The sequence below is a fragment of the Leptinotarsa decemlineata genome, unplaced genomic scaffold (genome assembly GCF_025532065.1).
Source record: "Leptinotarsa decemlineata unplaced genomic scaffold, Ldec_3_MD MMD2_tig00004307_RagTag_RagTag, whole genome shotgun sequence".
Lineage (NCBI taxonomy): Eukaryota > Metazoa > Arthropoda > Insecta > Coleoptera > Chrysomelidae > Leptinotarsa > Leptinotarsa decemlineata.
This window is the reverse complement of record NW_027412606.1, coordinates 709,084-733,153: the sequence shown is the minus strand read 5'-3', so window position 1 is coordinate 733,153 and position 24,070 is coordinate 709,084. Positions and strand designations below refer to the sequence as shown.

General features: G+C 36.3%; 1 protein-coding gene and 1 pseudogene across 1 annotated transcript in view; one reads left to right on the top strand and one right to left on the bottom strand.

The window, feature by feature from the left end:
• Positions 1-24,070, top strand: part of LOC111516201 (lachesin) — a 278,815-nt gene that overhangs the window by 88,565 nt on the left and 166,180 nt on the right. Inside the window, exon 2 of the mRNA XM_074178727.1 lies at positions 16,989-17,113. Within this exon, the coding sequence (XP_074034828.1) occupies positions 16,989-17,113 (125 nt within the window). The remainder of the gene's footprint in view (positions 1-16,988; positions 17,114-24,070) is intronic.
• Positions 20,587-21,110, bottom strand: LOC111513021 (large ribosomal subunit protein uL6-like; annotated as a pseudogene).

Sequence of the window (24,070 nt, the reverse complement as noted above, 5' to 3'; positions counted from 1 at the left end):
TTGAGTTATCCTGTTTCGGACTGCTTCCGGAATATATAGAGGAAGCAATTCTGCTGTTATTAGTTTGGGAAATTTGTCTCACAATCCAAGTTTTTGCTTCTGCAGTGATGCTCTCTCTTCAATTTCTCTTTTTGTCACCAATTCGAAATGATTGTCTCAACCCTGAAGATTGAATGGATTTCAAAATACCTTTTATCAGTTTATTCTGCTATTTTTTGTTGCAAAAAATGTTGCAATTCCTCATTGCCTAACTATTTACAGTTAGGTTATGTTAGGTTAGGTCTAAAGTACCCAGGTAACCAGTATACGTCATAATGACGCTAGTTTTTGGTGATATTTGAGTCATATACGTCATGGTACCAGAAAATTACGTCATTTTGACATCACAAATAAATGACGTCAGTTAAAACGACTTCATCATGACGTTATTTGTGTACCTCATACTGACATAAGTATCGATGGATGTCATCAATGGACGTCATTTAGACGTCACTTGGGAGCATATACAAAATAAATTGAGAAATTGAAAATGAATTTTGCGTTGGAAAACGATTCCTATGAATATAATGTGTGGAAAAATTATGTGTATAACACTAATCGCCCAATCAGATATAATTCGATCGGCGAAATGCAAGGAATTAGCTGCTTGACCTCTTACTTTCATTTTTAGGAACTGATATTTCCGTCATATTTCCAACCTCCGTGGAATTTATCGCCATGACCAGAACACAAAATAAGACCAGACACAGAATCGTTGTCATTGGTCAGGAGTTTTATAACGGGTTGTGAATTGTGGTTGCGCTTCAATGCAAGAGAAGAGATTTGTGTGATTGTCGTCGTTTTGTTTTTAATAAGTGGTGAAAGTGTGTTATTTCTTGTTTAGTATTTTTCTTCTACAGGTGAAGTATATTGTGTTATTCGTCTTATTTCACCTACTATAATGATAATTTCAACAGCTTCTTTTTCACTAGTTCGGACTTCCATTGTCAACTATATAAAATGATTTAAAATCCCTGAAACAACTGAAAAAGGATAAATAAAAATGATTAGCTGAAAATAATAATTATATTAAGCAAAATAAACCTGAAATGAAATGATAGTGGAATAAACTACAATTAAAAATAGAACAATTGAATAAATAAAAACAAAATAAAAATGAAGGAATGAAAAAAGAAAATAAAAATAAATAGTGTAGAGATTCCAAGTCACGTTAGTTCACGACGTTTCGATTGTTAGTATCTACAATCGTCTTCGGGTGATGACTGGACTGATTCCTCCAAAAGATGACTATTTATAGGTCGTTCAAATACTTTCACTTATCCCTGCTTTACATTTTCCGCTTCACTGGTTCTTTGGGAGATGACCGTTTTGGCGGGAGTTGGCCATTTTTCGCTTGATGATGGGTTTCCATATGTTGCATATTTCTACGCTGGCCTGGCTGAATACGTTGTTGGAACCAATTCTTCTTATCTTCTCCAATAATCCTCTGATGTAGGAAAATGCAAGCACTGGTTGTGACGGCTTCTCTTCCTTGCGAGGCTCCTGCTGTTTTTTAGCCAAGGTCTTTTTCACCATCGCTTTGGAGTAGCCATTCCGTTAAAAATCATTCTTGATGATGTCTAGTTCCTTCTCGAGACCTTCCTTCGTATTACAGAGCCCAAAAGCAGGGTCTAATAGAGTCTTGATGATTCCTCTTTTAGTCGATTGATGGTGGTTGGTTCAGTTCAGTATTCCCATAGTTCCATATTATGAAGATGTCGTCGAAGAAACACCAACTGCACGTTTTCATATAAACGTTATAGATAAAAAAAATGCTATTGTAATTTTTAAAAATTTTTAAAATTAATTTCGGGACACTTCTATAGACGATAGTTCCCTCATGTTTCTCTTTGAACCAAAATGTACCTTCCTGAGGTCAATTCAATGGATGTTCGACGTATTTTCGTGACTGATGGAATAACTTCTGCTACTCCACAAGCATATGAAGGATCATAAGTGTCCAAGCAAGAGAACATTCAGAAATGGTCTTGAGAGACTTCTCATCTACTGGATCTATGGCGCCAAATTTTGAGTTCAGTTTGAAGTTTTCTCCATCCACGTCGAATCAAAATCATAGATTTCTACTGTTTTCCTTCGTTGAAAAAGGATATGTTTGTCGAAACGTTTCGAAAATTCCTTCTGGATCCATCAGCTACTGAATTTACCATATCAGATAGATGTAGGAGACTGAGTGTTCTTAGCATGTTTACAGGTTTCTAAGTGATCTCTCTGCGATGATGGAATCAAGTCAGACCCTGCATTCGGAGATCTTTCTTACCTTCTTGGTATTTCGACCCCAGCACCTTCACCAATTTCTACCTCCTCAAAAAATCTTCGTCAAAAACGCTGCATCCGTTTTGCATTGAAAATGTTACACTTTCAGGGTTCTCAAGAAGAAAGGTAAGACCCAACTGGGCCAATATAGTCGCCAATATATCTTAAAATGCACTAAATCATTACCATCCACACGAAGTAATTACATTAAACGGTGTTGTTAATAATTCAAAATAAATTATTGTGTTGCATAGGTATTAGGCTGACAGATGTTGCATGTTGAGATTGTGGTGTAGCTATTAAAAATTGGATTTCTCATAAGCAAAGTTGATATAAAATATGAACTACTGGAGCGTTAACATTTCTGGGAGGCGGCTGTGATTCAAGAGTGTAATATGTTGAAAATAAAAGTGAATGAATAATTGAAAGTTCCCTATCGTACTTTCCATCCTGTGATTCCTGATGAATATAAAGTAGTCTGAAGATTCAATTTTTCCAGAGACGTTGTGTAGACCTGAATATATATTTTTTTGAATGATGCAACTAATTTTCCTTCATTTTCAGTATTTTAATGTTAATATAAGTTACAAAAAAAATTTGAAGCTTTATAACTCCTATTTAATTACATGCGAGCGCTTTCGACAGCTGGTCGTGCTATCGTCTTCAAGGCTCTACTCAAACTGAACGTTTCATCCTTTTGTTTGTTCTTTCATGAGGTCAGAACACCTTATTGCACGAACTGCAGGTATTGCAGGTAAATTTGCCTGTATTTGGATTACATCAAATAATATCCTTTGTGTTGGATCTTCTCTAGGTTTACTGTTTCTAGGAGTGTGTATTGTTTTGTGTAATATTATGAATGTTAGGTCTCTTTGTGTACTGATTTGTACTTGTTCCTCGATAAGTGATTTATGACTGTTAAATTTATGGATGTTTAAGTTTTCCCAGATAGCCACACGGTTTCCTGTATTGACTTGTTTTATGAGTTATATTTTCTCTGGTAGGAGAAAGTTATGTTTGTTTTCTATGGCGTGTGTTGCGAGGTTTGCTTTATATATTATTGGGTTTATGTATGCCTTTTTGTGCTCGTCGTATCTTTGGATGAGTTTTTTCTGGTTTGCCGATATAGAATTTGTTGCAGTCCGAGCATTGTATGCTGTACACACCGTTTAGGTTTTTGTCTTCTCCTTTGGAAATGTTTGTTAGTTTTTTGGTTTGGTCATCTACATATGTGAATACATTCATCGTTGTGTTAGTTTATTCCGCTTCACTGGTTCCGTGGGAGATGACCGTTTGGCGGAAGTTGGCCATTTTTCGCTAGATGATGGGTTTTCATATGTTGCATATTTTTACGCTGGCTTGGCTGAATACGTTGTTGGACAACATGTATGCAGCTTCCTTGAATTTTCTCCTAAACCAATGTTCGTCTCTGTGCAAGATCTCAGCTTGGGACCACTCGATGTTGTGTTGATGGGTCCAAACATGGTCTGCTATTCCTGATTTGCTGGTTTCTCCTCGCTGTGTGTGCTTCTTATGCTCGGCAATGCGAACATTCAATATGGTCTCTCAGTTTCATAACTATAGGATTTTCCACATTCACAGACCGACCGATCAGCTCCAGAGATTCGGCCACTCAAAACTTGTCTGAATTTTAACTTCCCCCAATACAACCAGTACAAGAAAAAACATTGTCTTTTGTGAAGAATTCAAGGCATTTTGTCGAACTACTAGGGCCAATTGAGGTCACAGAGAAAAATCAACTAATTAGTTTCGACGTAGAAAGTCTTTACACCAACGTTCCGGTCGAAGAAGCACTCCAAATCATACAGAGAAATCAATCCGAAGACAAGTACTTGAAAGAGAGAACGGATCTACCTATAGAAGTTATAATGGAATTACTAGGAGTCTGTGTACGAAACTGTTATTTCCAACTGAAGGACGAATTCTTTACACAAGATGAAGGACTGCCAATGGGATCGCCACTTCCACCAGTTATAGCCAACATATATATGAAGTTCTCTGAAACTCTGGCTATAGAAGAAGCCCACAAGAAACCTCGAGTCTGGTTGAGATATGTTGACGACACCTTCATAAAATGGAACCATGGGAATACTGAACTAGACGCTTTCCTGAAACACATCAACAGCGTGAGATCTTCCATCACTTTTACAATGGGGAAGAAAATCCACAACGAACTGTTTTGGTGAAGAGGACCGACACTAAGTGGGAAACATCTGTATACCGAAGACCCACTCATACGGGACAGTATCTGAACCACGAATCCAACCACCATCAATCGACTAAAAGAGGAATCATCAAGACTCTATTAGACCGTGCTTTTGGGCTCTGTAATACGAAAAAAGGTCTCGAGAAGGAACTAGATATCATCAAAAATGTTCTTCAACAGAATGGCTACTCCAAAGCGATGGTAGAAAAGACTTTGGCTTGAAGACAGCAGGAGCCTCGCAAGGACGAGAAGCCGTCACAACCAGTGCTTACACTTCCCTACATCAGAGGATTATCGGAGAGGATAGGAAGAATTGGTTCCAAATACAACATCAGAACCTGCTTCAGATCCGGTAACACCATCCGTAGCAACCTCACGAAAACCAGGCCACTAAACGCGGACTGCGATTCCAAGAATTGCATTTACTGAAATGCGGAAAATTCTATATTGGTGAAACTAACAGGCCATTGAATGTTCGCATTGCCGAGCACAAGAAACACACACAGCGAGGGGAAACTAGCAAATCAGGAATAGCAAACCATGTTTAGACCCATCAACACAACATCGAGTGGTCCCAAACTGAGATCTTGCACAGAGAGGAACATTGGCTTAAGATAAAATTCAAGGAAGCCGCATACATGTTGTCCAACAACGTATTCAGCCAAGCCAGCGTAGAAATACGCAACATATGGAAACCCATCATCAAGCGAAAAATGGCCAACTTCCGCCAAACGGTCATCTCCCACGGAACCAGTGAAGCGGAAAATGGAAAGCGGGGATAAGTGAAAGTACTCGAACGACCTATAAATAGTCATCTCTCGGAGAAGTCAGTCCAGTCATCACCCGAAGACGATTGTAGATACTAACAATCGAAACGTCGTGAACTAACGTGACTTGGAATCTCTCCACTTTTTATTTTCATTTCCTTTTTTCATTTCTGTATTTTTATTCATTCAATTGTCCTGAACCTATAATCCAGATCCCAAAACCTATATTATATTGAAAGCTTTATGTTCATGGATTCTACAGGTATATGAAACGCAGGTACCGGGCGAGAGGTATAGCAGGTATATCAAATCATTCATGATAGAATAAGCAACATAGGTATAAATTACCTAGATTTAAATGTAATTAGTTAGTTTTGAAAATGGTGTAATAGCCGAAACCGGTCAACAATAAAGAAATATAGTGGAAAATAGACAAAAGTGTGTTTTTGTAGTGTATCCTCAGTGAACATGAATTTCCACAAAATAAACAAGTCGTCAATCGAAGAAGCCTAATATAATTGATATTTTCAGCTACTCATTTTTAATTCTTCTCTTAGAGTTGTTTCAGGGATTTCAAATCATTTTATATAGTAGACAATTGAAGTCCGAACTAGTGAAATTCACGAGTTGCGTTTTTGTGAAACTGTTTAATGGAGATCTCACAAAAGTGTTCTTTTAATACGATATGGATTTTCATGAAGTATCGCCCGATTCCATAACATATAGTATCGCATAAAATGAGAACACAGTGTACCAGAAGTTTATATTCAATGAACAATTTTCAGAGTATTAGCTTACCGCAAGAACATACTATAAAACTTTTGCTAACATCCAGTGTATTTGTATATTTTCAAATATGACTCAAAATTTTCAAGAAAGCGTTTACAAAGACACATAAAAATAAATTGAAAGGATGGAAGACGGCATTAGCAAACGTATATCTCTTTGTTAAGTGTTCCGTTTTATACGAGACGTTTTACGATGAAATTTTGATTTGAATTTCAAATTCAAACTCAGAATTTACCTTTCGCTACGGATAGAGCTTTCATTTGGGGATTGAAATAATGGTTGATGTAATATACAGAATAAATTGTGTTTCGAATGAGATTTCCATTATTTAGTTTCATGCAATCCCTTTATGCAAAATGATAAAAATGAATGCTTTGATGTCGATCTAACTCACTGCGCAGTTCACAGTTGCATGGAAAATTTTATGGATTGAACGACCACTTATTAGTTCCTCCGATATTTCGACGATTGTTCAAATATAGTTGATGAATCTTTCAAATACGAGGGTGGAAAAGTGAAGATTGATTTCTCAACAGATTTTTTTTAAGCTCGATAGTCTTGACCCCGTATAAAGAATACGTTTTCAAATATTACGCAAACTAAGCCTCCGTGGCGGCAATAAACTCTTCATTCCACTCAAATTACTGCCTAGCTAGTGACTTTTTCAATTTGGGAATCAGAAAAATTGGCACGAGGTTCTTCAGTGACAAAACACAAGACAACATAGTCTGATTGTAAGTATGATTTTCACTAAATAGTTTTACAAAAACGCAACACGTGTTTTGCTTTACAATGTCTTCCTCCTAACTAATTCTACACATTAGATGTTATATATACCTCATTCTACAATTTGAGGTACCTGAATTTCAATTACCTGATTGTTTACCTAAGTTTGTAATGAATTTAATTACCTGAGCTTATGTTCCATTTTCCACATTTGAAAAAATATTCAGTAACGGAGAGTTAGTTAATTCTAATTGGTCAATCAGTAAATTACCCGAATTCCTGAATCTATTCATTTCTGAACATTCTAGAAGATTGAGTTTCAAACTCTTCTCTTCTAAATGTAACAAATCGTATTCCTGATTGAACTCATGTCCTTCTGCTAATAGGTGGTTTGCAAATGTGGCATTGGTCATTCTATTTATAAAACTGCTTATATGCTCTTTAATTCTTTGGGAAAATGTTCTACCAGTTTCGCCAATATACAGTTTTGGACAAGAGCCACAAGTCAGCTTATATATTCCTGATCTATCCAACAACGACGTTTTGTCTTTATTGTTTTTAATAAATTTACTTAGATTATTATTCGTTCTATAAGCTACGTTTACGACTTCTTTCTTCAAAAAACGGGCAATATTCCTGGTTGGTTCACCCAAATAGGCCACACACTCCACACACCCTTACCAGCATAAAGTTGCTGCATTCAATAGTATGTGTCGCATCTTCGAAAACTTAAAAAATAATGAAAATGAAAACAATAGTGGACTGTATGAATTGTGGCATAAAGCGAACTCACCAAATTCCTAGCACAAATTCCTGCTTCTGAAAGGGCCCTTTCTTGGAGTGTTCTTTCTTCAGCTTCACTGGATTGTACAACAAAACGGGAAGTTAAAATGAGTTACCAAACAGTCGAAGATGACACAGAGTCTAGAGCACACACGGTGAAATAAGTAATTAGCAAAAAAAATAGCGATTCACCTAGCGTACTTAGCATGAGATCGTAGGTAGGTAGGTCTCTATTGATATGGTTTAGATAGATAGGCATACTTCAATTGAGTTTTGAGCATGTGCCCTCAGAAGTTGTTCCATGCAATCAATAATGATAGTAATAAAAACAGAAAATTACAAATAAAGACGCAACAGTATGCTTCACAGATTATTAATATTCCACTGTCTGATAAGGAGTTCCAGAAAGAGCTGAATTTGATCAAATAAATCGCGGTTAATAACGGTTACAAAGTAGATATTATAAACGCCATTCCTACCAAAAAACTTCAAAAGCAAGCCATGGACTTGGTCTACCCATATTCAAGATGCGATAACGTCAGTTATAGGACATTCGCATATTTGGGTGAACCAACCAGGAATATTGGCCGTTTTTTGAAGAAAGAAGGCGTAAACGTATCTAACAGAACGGATAATAATCTAGGTAAATTTATTAAAAACAATAAATACAAAACTTCGTTGTTGGATAGATCAGGAGTATATGAGCTGACTTGTGGCTCTTGGCCAAACTGAAAAAACATTTTCCCAAAGAATTAAGGAACATAGAAGTAGTTTTGCAAATAGAAAGACCAACTCCACATTTGCAAACCATCTATTAGCAGAAGGACTTGAGTTCAATCATGAATACGATGTGCTACATTTAGAAGAGAAGAGTTTGAAACTCAATCTTCTAGAATGTTTAGAAATCAATAGATTCAGGAATTCGGGTAATTTACTGAATAATCAATTAGAATTGAATAACTCTCCGTTACTGAATATTTTTTCGAATGTGGAAAATGGAATATAAGTTCAGGTAATAAAATTCATCACAAACTTGGGTGAAAAATCAGGTACTTGAAATTCAGGTACCTGAAATTGTAGAATAGGGTATATATAGCATTTAATGTGTAGAATTAGTTATTAAGACACGCCCGAGGAAGCCATTGTATGGCGAAACACGTGTTGCGTTTTTGTAAAACTATCTAGTGAAAATCACACAATAAAGTGTTTTTAGAATACGTTAAATATACTGAAGTTTTTTCTTCTCGTGATTATTTACTGGACGACGGTACCTATCGATTCCGTAGGGCTTCAGTAATAATAAAACGAAAGTCCGTATCCTGCACCCACATAATTGAAGGGAATAAAATCCGTCGGTGATGAAGGTCTTTTACCAACTTTGTGTGCCAAATTGAAATTTCCTGAAACCATTTAAAAGTTTGCAAACACCCGAGTGATGTGAATGGAAATGAATTAAAAATCAGCCCGTCGTACAAGTTTCGCAAATCCTTTTTATTCGGAGTAACTTGCAGATGATTGTGCGGAATAATATATGTTTTTGCGAAGCATAAAAACTCAAAGTCGTCTCCACAATTTATTATCACCCACAGATATTAGAACGGTAAACGGATTTCAGCAAGGTTTTCGATAAATTAAGTCACAACTTGATCATTGAAAGACTCGCGACGATCGAGATAGATCAGCATCTTCTGGTGTGGATATCCTCATACATTACAGGATCTTTACGGTTACCAGTCAGAACCTTTTGTGGTTACATCCGGTGTACCACAAGGGAGTCACTTGGGACCATTACTTTTTATAATTTATATTAACAATATTGTTGAAATATTTCAACATTCCTACTTTTTGTTATATGCCGATAACCTCAAGGTTTATCGAACCATCAAAGAAATCCAGAACTGTGAGAGATTGCAAAATGATCTTGAAGCATTTGCAGAAATCTGTGGCAATAGTAGCCTATACTTAAATCTCGATAAATGTCACAAAATAACTTTCACCAGAAATAGAAATCCCATTGATTTTCAATATCAAATTGAAAATCACACAATCAAAACAGTCGATGAAGTATGTGATTTGGGAGTGATAATAGATTCCAAAATGATTTTTAAATCCCACATTGAGAAGACCGTTAATATGTGTAATCGTTTATTGGGTTCCATTATAAGAAATACAAGACATTTCAGAAATGCAAAAACACTTCTTAATCTATATTACTCTTATGTATATAGTCGTTTGAACTTTGCATCTGTCGTTTGGAGTCCACAATATTCCATTTACCAACAAAGAATTGAAAGTGTTCAAAATAAATTCGTCAAACAATTGGCGCGTGAAAGTGACATTTCTATAATTGCAACCCCATTTAGAAAAACCAATTCAGGAAAAAACTCTCCTTCATGCAGAATTGTCAGATCCTTCAATACTCATTGCAATGATATTAAAAAACTGAGGTTGACTCTCCTTAGATTTAAAAAGTATGTAAAATCAATTTTTATTCATAATTAGTTATCGGTTTTTCATGCACTGTTTTTTTTTTAATTTTTGGTTAATATTCATTACTATATAGTGTAATGTACTCGACATTTATATTTTGTTCACTCACTATCTTTTATATGTAAAATGAGGATATTTTTCGGATTTATTCTGTTTGTATCCCTATTTGTGTGATAAATAAATAAATAAACTATCAATCAGTACATGTTTCGAATCTATATAGGTTCATTATCAGCTAATTATTTGAAAATCTACAATGAAAGAAGAACAACATAAAAATAGGTGAAACAATGAAGTCTAAAATACTTTCACTGCACAGTTTACAAAAACGGAACACGTGTTTCGCCATACAATAGTGCCTTTATACGCCTGAAGATAGTCACTGTCCACTACCAACTTTAATTAGGAGAATAATTTTGACTTGAATTAATTTGGCAAGTGTTGATGACTACATATATATTATTGCTTCCGTTTGCACAAACCTCAATACACTGTTCACAATTCCTTTGCTTTGCCCACTGAGAACCTTGTTCCTTAGTAAACTGTTTCGAAAAAATCCAAACATCAGTTTACGGCACATAATTGCCCAACTCACTGTACTAAGATGATGTTCACTACACGAGTTCCTCTATGTTAGTGAGCTCTCGCCCTACTCCGCCGGCTCATCTGCATACATAATATTCATAGGCACAGCTAGATTTGCAAAGCTGAAGAACTTTAAGGAAAGTGAAGACAAACTTTCATTGATAGTGCCACTTTTGTGGAATAATAACAAGCGAACTTAACTGATACTTAACTGAAACTAATAATGAATTACACTAGCAGCTGGCTACCATACAGAAACCATTATATTTTTGGTGGGTTTCCATCTTTAGGAAGTGCCGGGGTAGATCATCAGTATCCAATCGCTGTCCTAAACGTCTCCTGTTGTCGTAGAGAATCCACTTTTCATCACACATTACGATCCGTTTCAAAAAAGGTTTGTTCTGGTTGCGCAAAAGCAAAAAAAGGCAGACCTAGAAACATGACCTTTCCATAATGTTCCAGATCATCCAGAATCACACGGGAGCTAATGCTCAATTCTACCGTTTTCCCACGCACCGTGTCTGATGGGTCTGGTCCTACGAGGGTCCTCAAATCCTCGTCCTTTATAACTGTAGTTTCACTACTTCCAGGCTCATATTCGAGGCTGAAATCTCCGGAACGAAATTTCGCAAACCAGCGTCGAAAGGCGTTCACAAATTTTTCGTGCTGTTTCGATAGCATTTTGGTTCAATTTGAATGTAAGGAATGATATATAGTGGGATTATGAAAAAAATTCAAACAACTTCTACTTCTGAATTGCCTGTGGGTTGGGCTACCTATCGGGCGCGTCCCCAGGTGACGGAGGCCCTGTCCGGGAAGCCAATGTGGTCTTACGGACGGGGTCGATGGACTTCTGGTCAGTGATAGAAATAAGTAGGGTGAGGGGAACTAAAACTGCCCAAAAGCCTACCCAAGCTAAGGTGTGAGTAATCGTGCCGACAGCTGAATTGTCGCATGGTTATATGCGGTTAAGAACGATATCCTTAGGAAACTGAGCGAAACCTCATTGTAATCAGCCTACCTCTGGTAATGCGGGGCTCTGCCAAAGGTGACCAACTCTTCCCTTGCTACTCGTGGGAAAACACATGAATGGAATTAAACACAAAAACAGAAACAACAAATACAAAAACCAATCCCGAAGCTGGACAGAAGTGCTAACCTCAATTTAAGGTGGTGGCTGAGGATGAACAGAAATGTCCACCCCAATCTACCACTTGGAATGAGGCTGGACATAGCTGATCACCTCGTAATGTAATACCAAGGCCAAGGTGTTAGCGCATTTGCGGCACCGAGGCCAAAAGGAGAAAGAGAGCGAAGGAGGCAGACGTGGCAGCAACTATAAGTGCACCCTACTCCTCCTCCACTCCACCTTCAACAGCAAGGGTACTTCCTGCGGCGGGCGCCAAGAGCTCCACCTTGAATAAAGGCAAGGAACCGGCTGCTCCTGCAGGAACGCTCCCTCACTTGTGCACCTCCACGGAGGGGAACAAGAAGGTTGAAGAAGCCGCGCAATGACTGTAATGTTGCTGCACCTTCTGAAACCTTCGCGAAGGCTACCGTGAGACACCTCGAGGTTGCCAAAGAGAGTCTGTATAAGGCGAGTCTTAACCTACACCTGCCAATATAAAGGAGATGTCTCCTAGTGACCTGTCTACCTTCCTGGAAAGCACAGGATGGACGATGACCTAGAAGGACAACTCCTCAGGAGGATGTACAATGGGTCACACTACACTACACTCCCTACACTACAGATACAGATACTTTTGAATTCAGTTCATTTCTTCAGTTCTAAAAAGCTCAAAACTATAAAATATTCAAAAATTTCTTGAAAAATGTCTCCAACAAACCAAAATGAGAGTACTATCTGTCAAACGTGCATTTCTCTAACCGAATTAGCAACGTTGAGATATGAGTGGAAGAGTCAACACCTGTCAACATATCAAAAATTATACTTCTGGAATAATTCGTCTCATTAGAATTAATGATGAAATCAGAACCCTAAATCCTTGCATGCATAATTAGACACCCTGTTTCGATATATCAACATGGTAGTAGATTGGAATATTGAAGCAATATTTGAGCTCATTCTGTTCTGGTTAACAACCACGATTGGGAAATTATCGTGTAAATTCCTCTAACGAAGAGGTAATGTTTCGAGAACAACACAATACTCAAACTTCCTTCACCAGTTTAAGACAGCGATTTCCGATTTTCGATCATATAGTGAATGGTTTTGAGCTTTGGTATTATCCAGTTGTCTGTTTGCAGTAAAAGCTGTCGATCAAGCCAAAATTTGATTTCTCATTTGGCGCTCGATATCAGAAACCGACTCTGCAACTGACAGTACGAGGTCCGGCTATCAAATAACACGACTGGTCACGAAAACGGGTTCCATTATTGAAATTATTCTACATTCGAATGCTTCCCTTCATAATACTCCCCTATCCTCGCCACACACCTTTCCATAAGTTTTTTCCATTGATCGAAGCAGTGCGGGAAGTCTTCTTTGCTTTACCGCTTCCAACGACTGAAATCGGGTCCGTTCCAAAGTGGATTCTCTCTTAGGAAACAAAAAAAAAGTCGCATGGTGCCAAATCTGGCAGATAAGGCGCGTGTTTGAGCACTATAGTGCGTTTATCGGGCAAATACCGCTCCACAGATAGCGCGTTAATGGCAGGTGTGTTGTCCACGAGTTGTTCTTCCACAACTCGGGCCGTTTCTCACGAACTCGTTCTCGCAGTGTTGCCAAAACTGACAAATAGTAAGTCTGGTTGACAGTGTAACCTTCTCGAACCCGTTTAGTCATCACCATACCCTTAATCAATATTGCCTTGAATTTTGATTTGGACATTCTTGCTTTTTTGATTCTGAGCAATTCAGGCGTCGTCAAATGCATCGATTGCCGCTTTGCTTTAACATCGCATTGGAAAATCCATGTTTCGCCACAAGTAATTATGTTTTTCATCAGTCTGGGATCTTCTTTCAACCTTTCAAGAAAATCTGAGCAGACCTGTTGACGCAAAAGCTTTTAGTCAGGAGTCAAGTTTTTTGGCACCAACTTCGTATAGACTTCTTTCATGTGTAATTCCTGGTGTAAAATGTTTCTAACCGTTCCTTTATCGGCGTTTACCGCCACGGCAATTCTCCGGATGCTCATTCGACGATCCACACGAAAAATTTGGTCGATTTTGGTCACTGTTCCTGGAGTTGAAACACTGACAGGGCAACCTGGGCGCTGGTTATCTTCAGTGCTATCTAAACCGTTACTAAGGCCCTTACACCACCCAAAAATACGCGCATGAGATAGAGAATTATCCCCGTATGCCTTTTGCAACATTTCATAGCACTCAGTCGAAATTTTCTTCAATTCAACGAGAAATCTGAGAATGATACGTTGCTTCTGTTTTTCGTCACACATGGTTTTCGGCACGTTTGTTTCAAACCGCTACTGCACAAATACTTTAATAGTAACAGAAACGTGTTTTGGTAAGTGAATGAAGGAGATTTTCAGATACCCAACGCACCACTCGTTTTTTTCCCACCCCTCTATAATTGGGGAGCCCAAGCTGGGATTTCGGGATTTACTGAATCGCGGCAGATTAATATATAGGGGGATACCTTGTACCCGATTAAGTACCTCCACCAAAAATTTGCTCCATATATAAGACCGCCCGTGAAGAATAAAGGATCAGATTAGTTAAAGAAAATTGATCATCAGAAATTCTCCAGCGCGTCAGATTAAGGTAGGGTGAGTTAATAACATGCTAAAAAGTGTATATTCCAGTAATCTGACAATTTGAGAGTGACGTAAAGAAAGGGGAGGGCAACAAAGTTGTAAAAAAAACGTCATCGCGACATTCTCGAGCGTAACTAATTTTTTTTTCATTTTGAAGAAAATAATTCAAGAATATCGAAAAATATATAATCTGACGATTTCTGCAAGCCTAAATTCGTCGAGAAAGTTTAATGTATGCAGCTGTGTGATGCCTATATATTTCCCTCTCCGCGTTTCTATTCCTTTTTCACTTTTTCTCTATCTATTACTCTCTCACCCCCTTTCCCACTCTGAATTCTGTTGCCATGACGCCATCACAGCTGATCACAAAGACTCGTTCGTGATGAAGATGATAATTGATTAATCAATTAATAGATGGATGTAGCCGTTACTACGTGGGAGAAAATCATAATGAAGAAAATAGAAATGAAACTTCCTATGTTTTTTACCACTTTTATTTGTAACTAACGTTACTGCAATTTCGTCCTATAAGGACATTTTCAAACTTATATATTGTATAAGTAACTGCAGTAACGTTAGTTACAGATGAAAGTGGTAAAAAACATGGAAAGTTTCATTTCTCTTTTAATTTTTTTTTATATTTTTTTATAAATACAAGTATTCTACTTAAAAAACATACACTTATTTATGTGCATGCTATTTCTTGAGCTTTTCAATTATTCAAGTTCAATGATTGAAAAAAAATTAAAAAAATATTTTTTTGTCAGATTAGACGAATCTCTCTAGATAGTCGTCAGATTATGAGACAGCACGTCTAAAACATAAAGATGAACCATATATATCTCAATCTGACGCGCTTGGGTATTTCAAAATGACGTTTTTTTTAGCACATTATAATAATGGCCGCGAGTTTGCGTCAGATCGAAATCGGCAGATTATTGAATGGGAGCATTTTTTGGTGCACTTAACACCCCCTTAGAAAATCTGACGCGACCGATTATTTTTTTTTCATTTTTAACCCTTACGTACAAGCACACACATCATGCAAACGATCAGATTAACATACCAACATTACCAAAAATACGTAGGACATTGATGGTATCAATATCTGACGCGCTCGAGTATGTCCATGCAACAGTTTTTTTTACATAGTTATTAAAACATTTTTTTCTTCTTATCATCTAAGCTTTGCAACCTAATAGGTCTCAATGACGCTCGAGTAAATTCCCATTTTGCATCGTGGGCTCCCCTGCTACTAGAACGCCCTCTTGGCTCGCGGTTTCATTATTCAATAGTCAGACCTCGTATTTCTAATGCACTGTTTGGAACCTTTGCTGTAGTAATGAATATTATTGAAGTTTCATTCCAACACCAAATCATCATTTTGAACACTTCAACACGTGTTTCAATCACCAAGCTATCATCTTCAAGAGGAAGATTATACTGAACTGACAGTATAATCACTGTCTGCCACTGTCAACATTTCAAGTGTTTTCGAGCACCTAATTATATATTGTGTGATAGAATTGGCCGATACTTGATGAAAATCCGTAACTAACGTATTCAAAAACACTTCATTACGAGAGTTTTTCAGTTTTACAGTAAATACATGCCCGAAGAATCCATTATATGGCAAAACTTGTGTTGTTTAAAAACCTCACAATGAAGTGTTTTTGGAATTCTTGAATTCCATGTTTGACACAAATTTGATGCAAATTCTTCGATCCATTTTTTTTGATAGCAGAAAATAGCACAGCAAAAAGAATGTTTGAACGTTACTATTCTAGTGTTCCTTCAAATTTCTGTTACTATTTTGTTAGTACCATTTGGGTTATTCGTCAACATAAAGCAAAAATCCATTGAGTCCAAAAGTGAGCAGGAACCAACTGCCTACAAAGCGTTAAAAAACTAAAAACACGCTTTACAAGAACATCGAACTAAAATGTTCCATTCTTTGTTACCAATTTCTTGAAAACGATTATAAACATATTGTTTTGGGAAGCATGTAATGAATGGATTCTGGAATAGCAGAAAAATTTCATATACGACTCCAGTTTTCCTGCTAGAAATTGAATCATCCTAATAGGAAATATATTAGATTTTACCTTCCACTATGAAAACTGACAATGAGAAAAGGAAGCGTGTGTCTACCAGAAATTCAATTTATAAATCTATCAGCTATGTTCGGTTGTAGCAATTAGAAGTTGTTTTTATATTTACAAGGAAACGACTGAGCCGGAAATAAATTCTCCAGAGAATTAGAGTTAGATCAGGTGTACAAAATGAAAGATGATCAAGAATCAAATGCTTGTTCAACAATTTTCATTTCACGGGAATTGTCATTCGGATGATTTGACGAGATTCTTCCCGATAGTAAGAGACTATTCAATTTATGAATAAGGTGTATAGATAGAAAAAAGCGGTGACTGATAAATCTGAATAAAATGAAATAAAAAAGAATAGAATGTAATGAAATTGTACTAAACTTACCAAAAAACTATGATTTCTTGAATATTTTTCATCATTTCCATAAGTGTATCAACATCATATATATATATATATTTTTTTTCAGAAGACTGGAAAACTTCAAGACTATCGAGCGAACCAGATTTCGTTACTCCCATACAGAATGTAACTATGGCAGCTAGCAGAGAAGCAGTTTTGACTTGCACTGTCAACAATTTGGGAAAATATAAGGTTAGTCATTTCTTATCAAGAGTAGAACATACAGTGCATTTCTTTAATAATGCCCCCCCTCCATTTCATTTTGTGAACGGGTCAACTCAAAAAATTTAAATTTGAGATAATGAAATTATTATATGAATAATATGATTCAATTATTTTATTGGGAATTCCTCTTATACCATACCATTCTAATTTCTCCAACAGTTTATCATGACTGACACAATCGAAAGCCTTCGATAGATCTGTGAAGATAGTTAAACAGGATTGTTTATTTTCAAAAGCTTCAATAATGTTATCAGCTAATTTGTTTATAGCGTCTATGGCACTTTTACCTTTCCTGAACCCAAACTGATAATTACGTAAGAAATTATGGCTTTTAATGTAGTTACTAAACTGTATTGAAATAGCTTTTTCCATTACTTTGGATAGGGTGGGCAATATGTGAATTTGTTTGTAATTCTCAGGTAATTTTTCATCTCCCTTCTTGAATATAGCTAGAACTTTGGCTGGTTTAAACAGTGATGGAAAAAAACTATCAGAAAGACATTTATTTATTATGATGGTAAGTGGTTCAAGGATTAGCGATGCGCATTGTTTGAGCAAATAAGTGCTGATACCATATATATCTTGCGTCTTTTTTGTTTTCAGACTCTTAATAAAGATGATAATTTCCTCTTTGATGAAGGGGCGTAGGTAAAAGGATTTGAATGATGTACAGGAGTTCATCATTCATCATTACTGATGAAATGAACCGGTTTATTATCGTTCCATTTCAGGGCTACAATGCCAGTGTTTTTGTTGTTTTATCTGCTGGAAAATCTTTAGGAAATTCCTTTCTATCTCTTCTCGCCTTTCCACAGCAATAGATCCCTTCAATTTGCAATTTTTTTTGCAGAGTAACTGAATTGAAGAAATTATCAACGTAGACTTCATGATATCCACCTACCAGCTCTCTGGTCAAGTCTATCACCACTCAAGTTCCTAAGCCTTGTTCACTCTTTTCATTCGTTTTCCCTATAAAAAATTAATTAGTAAGCAGTTCACATAAGCCAAAAAACAATACAACCTGTATATATCTGGAACTGTGAAACATAACCGGATTCATTTGCTCATACCCACATTTTGCATCCTCTTTTTATTGGCTTTTTCGGCATATACTGGCGAAATGAGCATCTACCTCTGAAACTTATCATAGATTCATCTATACTTTGGCATTTTGAAGATTTGTAGGATTCCGAATATGTTGTTGACAATGTTTCAAGCATGGGCATGAGTTTATTGAGTTTGTCATAATTAGCTTGCCCCCACGCATTTACAGCCTAGAAGACCAATAATCCTTGTAGCTTGGCAACTTTTTTATCCCCATGAGCAAATTCATCCCAATGAAACATTTTATTTCTTCATATGTAGTAGAATTTTGTGAGTTCAAAACATTTTCCTGTGTAGAATACAAGTTAGTTTCAAAGACGATTTGATGCAGAAGTTCGTCGGTGTGAACAAATGACTGAAAATGTTGGCAGGACTATCCAGGTGATCAGGAATATTAGGTCCAGAAGGTTTTTCGAACTGAACTGGTACAACTACGTGATCTAACGATTAAGTCCAATGGATTACATCGGTATTGAGAACTCCATCGACTGGCGATGAAAAGTTGGCTAGAGGTATATCATCATCCGTATCCCTGTATCTGTATCTGGTATTGGTCCGTTGTCGTTATTCATAATATTATTATGTTTACTTATTTCCACACTCTCATAGGCATCTAGTTGCCTGTTGTTATTAACTTGTCTCACACAAGTTAATAACAACAATATCCAAATAGCATACTATAAAGCTTGTTGAAATAATATTGTTGGGTTTACTGATTACTACAAAAAGACACATTGTAAATATATTTATATGGGCAATATTGTGAAACTAATTTTATATAGCTGAAAATTGTTCTATATATAGCTGTAACATTTAAACATACATAAGGACATATTGGAAATAATAGAAAGGTCAATTGTAAAATTAATTTAGGGTGGTACACTTGTATGGGTGGTATTACTAATTACCTACCTGTATGATGTACCTGATTAGGATAAGTAGCTTTGGTTTTGAGTAGTTATTAGTTTTATCTTCCTCTTGAAGATGATCACTTGGTGATCGAAACACGTGTCGAGGTGTAAAAATAACGATTTGGTGTTGGGAAAAAACTCCAGTAATATTCATTACTACACCAAAGGTTCCAAACAATATATCACAAGTATCTGTATCCCACTCCATGAGATCATTAACGATTTCTGTCAAGATTTCTCTAGTGGTGGTAACTTCTTCATTATCAATAAAAGTCAAAAGATTTCCATGTAATTCATGTTCCATGGAATTTTTATTAATTTCTTCATCATTCGACACAACGGATTCATTATCGAAAGGAATTTCTTCGAGAAAATAATCCTTTGATTTGTGGTTTCATAGTGGACACACCTGCTCACAAAGGGTTGAAGGGGTATAACTGGTGACGAATCATGGGTATATGATAATGCCATCGAAGCCAAAGTCCAGTCGTCCCAATGAGAAGCCCAGTAGAGCCAAGACAAAAAAGCACGCCAAGGTCTTTCAACTGTCAAGGTTTTGCTCATTCCATCTCAATGAAATGTATGGAAATTTTCGAATATGATCACTATATTGAAAAATCGAAAATACATTTAAATAAAAAAATGCCTGATACTTGAATGAGAAGATAGATTGGTTTGAAATAACCAATGACATTTAATCAAAAACTGAATTGCCTAATTCGGCTCTGAGCTTGGAACATTATAATTACTTTGCCACGTTGACTGACTTCTTTCTCATATGGTCCTCTACTTATAAGCCTTGCTGATAAGGTTAATTCATCAAATTCCAGCACAAACGCCCCGTACCGTAACGGGTACATAATTCCCACATAAACTTCACGTTGTGTAAAAACTTTCGCCTGCAATGATAAATGAATACTTGGGATTTGAAAGTACTGCAAAAAATGCGAACTGGAACGGTCTTATGTGATGCGGAGACCGGGTCGAAATATTACTCTCTTGTAAAAACTCATCTTTATAGCTACATTAGCGCTGTTCGTGTTATTTCTGAGAGTGTTAATGTTTAATAACGTTCGAAATTAATGATCTTTCCAAGTTGGGGAGCTTTCCCGGGCGATTTCGATTGGTTGTAGAGAGATGAAACCATGAAAGCCAACGCTTCATTGTTGAATGACATGCATGACCCAGATATGGAAACGATTGTGTTTCAGTACCCATAAGTCGAATAGACGGCATAAATGATACATCACTGATTTGCATATTCCAGAAATGTACGTATTACAGAAGAAAACAGTTACTTAATTATTCAGGTATCAGTAGATGCAATCAATATATCTTTCATAACTGGTGTATTTCCATTAAAGCGATCAAAAGGTTAAAGTTGTATTGCCTACAGGACTCCCTAATGTTTTTTATAAACAAAAGTTATACCTCTCGAACAACAGTTGTTTTCTCAGAATCGAACAGCCCATCTTAAAATTTACGAATATCCTTATTTTTGACAGTTTTATAATATTGGATAAATACAGTAGATCGGGATACATCTTTCAAAGGGTTTTCTTCAATGAATGCTCTTTGGAGTTGGTGACAGTTACATCTGGAGCCATTTTGACTCTCCTGATATACTTTTCAGCCAAGAAATTCCTGATTTCAATAATGACATTGTTTTCTAATGACATCATTTTGTATTAGTAATCTTTCGTAACTCCTTTCAACAAAATTTCTACGTGGGAACATACTGTCCTGACGGCAGCCAATTCCTTTTTCGTACCAAACCATTTCTCTACACTCAAGGTTCTGTGGTTGACCTTACGAATATCCAAAACCAAATGTTTGAAAGGGCGTTTTAAGGTGCCTCTAGGTTCTTTTACTGTGATAGTACGGGATTTGGCAGTGACCGTGATCTCCCCACGGATTTTGATGATTTGGTTTGTTACAATCTATTTCATTATGATACTTTGAACTTTCGTTAAATGCCTTAGGACGTACACCCCAAAATAACACTTTCTTCAAAGTACCTGGTGCCATTCATCACGCTAGATGAATGTACAAGGCCATATTGTATCAAAATAATAATAAAAAAATGGTTTTACTGACATTTGTTCATTTTTAATGAAAATTTGTGTGAAAGCGTGGTTCAACTCCTCCTAACCCAGTTTGCCCTCTCTACGTAGGCCGTTCTTCATTGCTGATGTTAGATGTTAGAACTCGTTCTCGATCTAGCCTTTCTCTTATTTTCCATCTGAATTCTTCTGCCCCGATCTGATTAATAAGGAAACTGCTGGATTCCACTGCAGTAATTATCTCCAAAGTGGGCACGGATGTTGGCGTAATGGCGAAATTCAGGCCTTTTCTCAACAAGGATTCCTCTATTCCCGTGAGCGGGCGGGAACCCATGTTGATGACGTTTGAGGCTTCATAGTTGTCCTGTTTTCGGTCTGCATTTAGGCATTGTTTCCTTATCGCTTCCTGTCGTGGGTATTCTCCATGTCTTGTCAGATCTTCAAGCACGTGCTGTCAATTTTTGCAAAGATTGGTCCATGATCCTCTTCTAAGGTATCTTTCCTCATTTCTTCACATTGTTGTGTGATATCCTGCATCAGAGTTGACCTCTTCTAATGGTGGTAATCAATTCGAGACCTAATCAGCGCTCAGCTGGCTCTCTCTCCTGGGACTGGAGATAAAGTTCCCTTAGTTACAGTATACTCTGATCAAACAGTTAAGCAGGGGAATTACTACAAACAATTGAAACTGAACTCTTTTATTAATGCAGGTGACGACTCGAAATGTATAAAATATATACATGGGATTCCCAAAATTGTCAACAAACAGAATGAACAAAATAAGTCAAAAAACTAATCAGGACCTGCACTAAACTAGAGTATAATTCAGACATAGTATATTTAAATATTGAAATTTTATTAGCAAATAAAACTCAATTAATAGCAGATGTTTGTTGTTGCAATCCTGCAGTGATTCTGCTTAGTGAATCCAGAACAACAACTGATATCCACGATTTTGAACTGGAAATTAGTAATTATACACTTGTTAGATGTGATTCAGACTCTAGACATACTGGAGGCGTTGTTATTTACATACGAAAGGGAATCTAATTCGTACATTATAAAACATTTATTCACAGAAACAATTATTGGTGAAAGTTTATCAAAATTACATGTTGTGGAATAAAGTGGGTGATAGGCAGTCTTTACCACTCGCCAAGTGCAAGTCATGCTACATTCTTGGAACATCTGGAAATTATTTGTGGAGAAATGTTTTGTAAAAACATTCGCACGGTGTTAGTCGGTGATTTCAATTTGAATTTTGTATCTAACGAATTTTATGTCAAAAAGACCAAGTAACTTTCCAATACATATGATTTATCTCAGAAAGTAACAACCTTTACAAGAATTACTGATAACAGTAAGACCTTAATTGATTATGTGTTAACTAATTGGGACATCACTGTAGCAACTGTTTTGGATGAACTTCAACTCACAGACCACCTTTTAATATCTGTTAAATATTTTCATAGTGAAACAATGAATAACAGAAACAAACAAACAAAAACTGTTAGGAACTTGACAGAAAGAAATTTGTTCAACATTAATCTTAATTTAATAGAGTGTAACTTTTCGCTTAACAATACAAATGTGAATCAGATGTATGATAACATTGAAGGAAATTGTGGAAACATCTTAAATGAAATTGCACCTTTAAAAACAATCACTTTCTATGAAGAAGATCTGCCTTGGTATGATGGTCAAATCAGAAGGTTGAGTAAAGAAAGAGATTTTGCTTGCAAGTTATTTAAAAGAAATGCTAATGCTGTTAATTGGCATAATTATAAAAATGAACGTAATGATGTCGTAAATATTATGGAGGTGAAGAAAAATCAATATTATGTTAATCAGAGCAACACACATAACCCACGTTTAATGTGGAAACCTCTAAAAAAATTAATCAATCCAAAACAGTTCACAAACTATTTTGCTAATGGTATTCAATTTGAAAAAAATAATCAAAAAGTTATCATTAGAGAAAAACAAGAATTGGCTGATTTTTTCAATTCATTTTTGGTAAATAGTATTACAGACATTATTTCTGATAATGAAAATATTGGATTTACTTGTCACATCGATTACGTTGATGAATAGGGTTTCAGTGATTTTAAAATACTAACTCTTCAAGATTTGAAAGTAATTGTATTCAATTTAGCAAACAAAGGATCACAACTAGATGCATTATCCAGCAAAATTATAAAGAGTAGTTGAAGTAATTGGACATGTGTGGTGTCATTTCGTCAACACCTCGTTACAAAATGGTAGTTTTCCAGATGATCTAAAAACAAATACTGTTACGCCTATCAAAAAAGTTCCAAAAACACAAAAAATGTGATGAATATCAGCCAATTAACACTTTACCTTGCGCTGAAAAACTGTTAGAATCAGTAGCATATCAACAACTGTTGGAATATTTCAATAAAAAAAACATACTATTCACGAACCAATCTGGTTTTAGAGCCAGACATTCATGTGAGTCCGCACTTCAGCTTACAGTTACTGAATGGAAAGATAAAATGAGTGAAGGCATGTACACTGTAGCAGTATTTTTAGATCTGAAACGTGCGTTTGAAACGATTAATAGTGAAATATCAATTGACAAATTAAAAAAATATGGCATCAACGGAAAAGTACTTAATTGGATCAGTGATTACCTCACAGGAAAGGAGCAGGTAACCAAAATCAATGAATTTGTATCAACAGCAATAATCATAGATCACGGGGTTCCGCAGGGAAGTATTTTGGGACCATAACTATTGTTAATTTACCTTAATGATATCAGCAAATGTAATGAATGTGAATATGAACATTATTTCGCTGATGATGCCCTAATATGGGTTACTGAT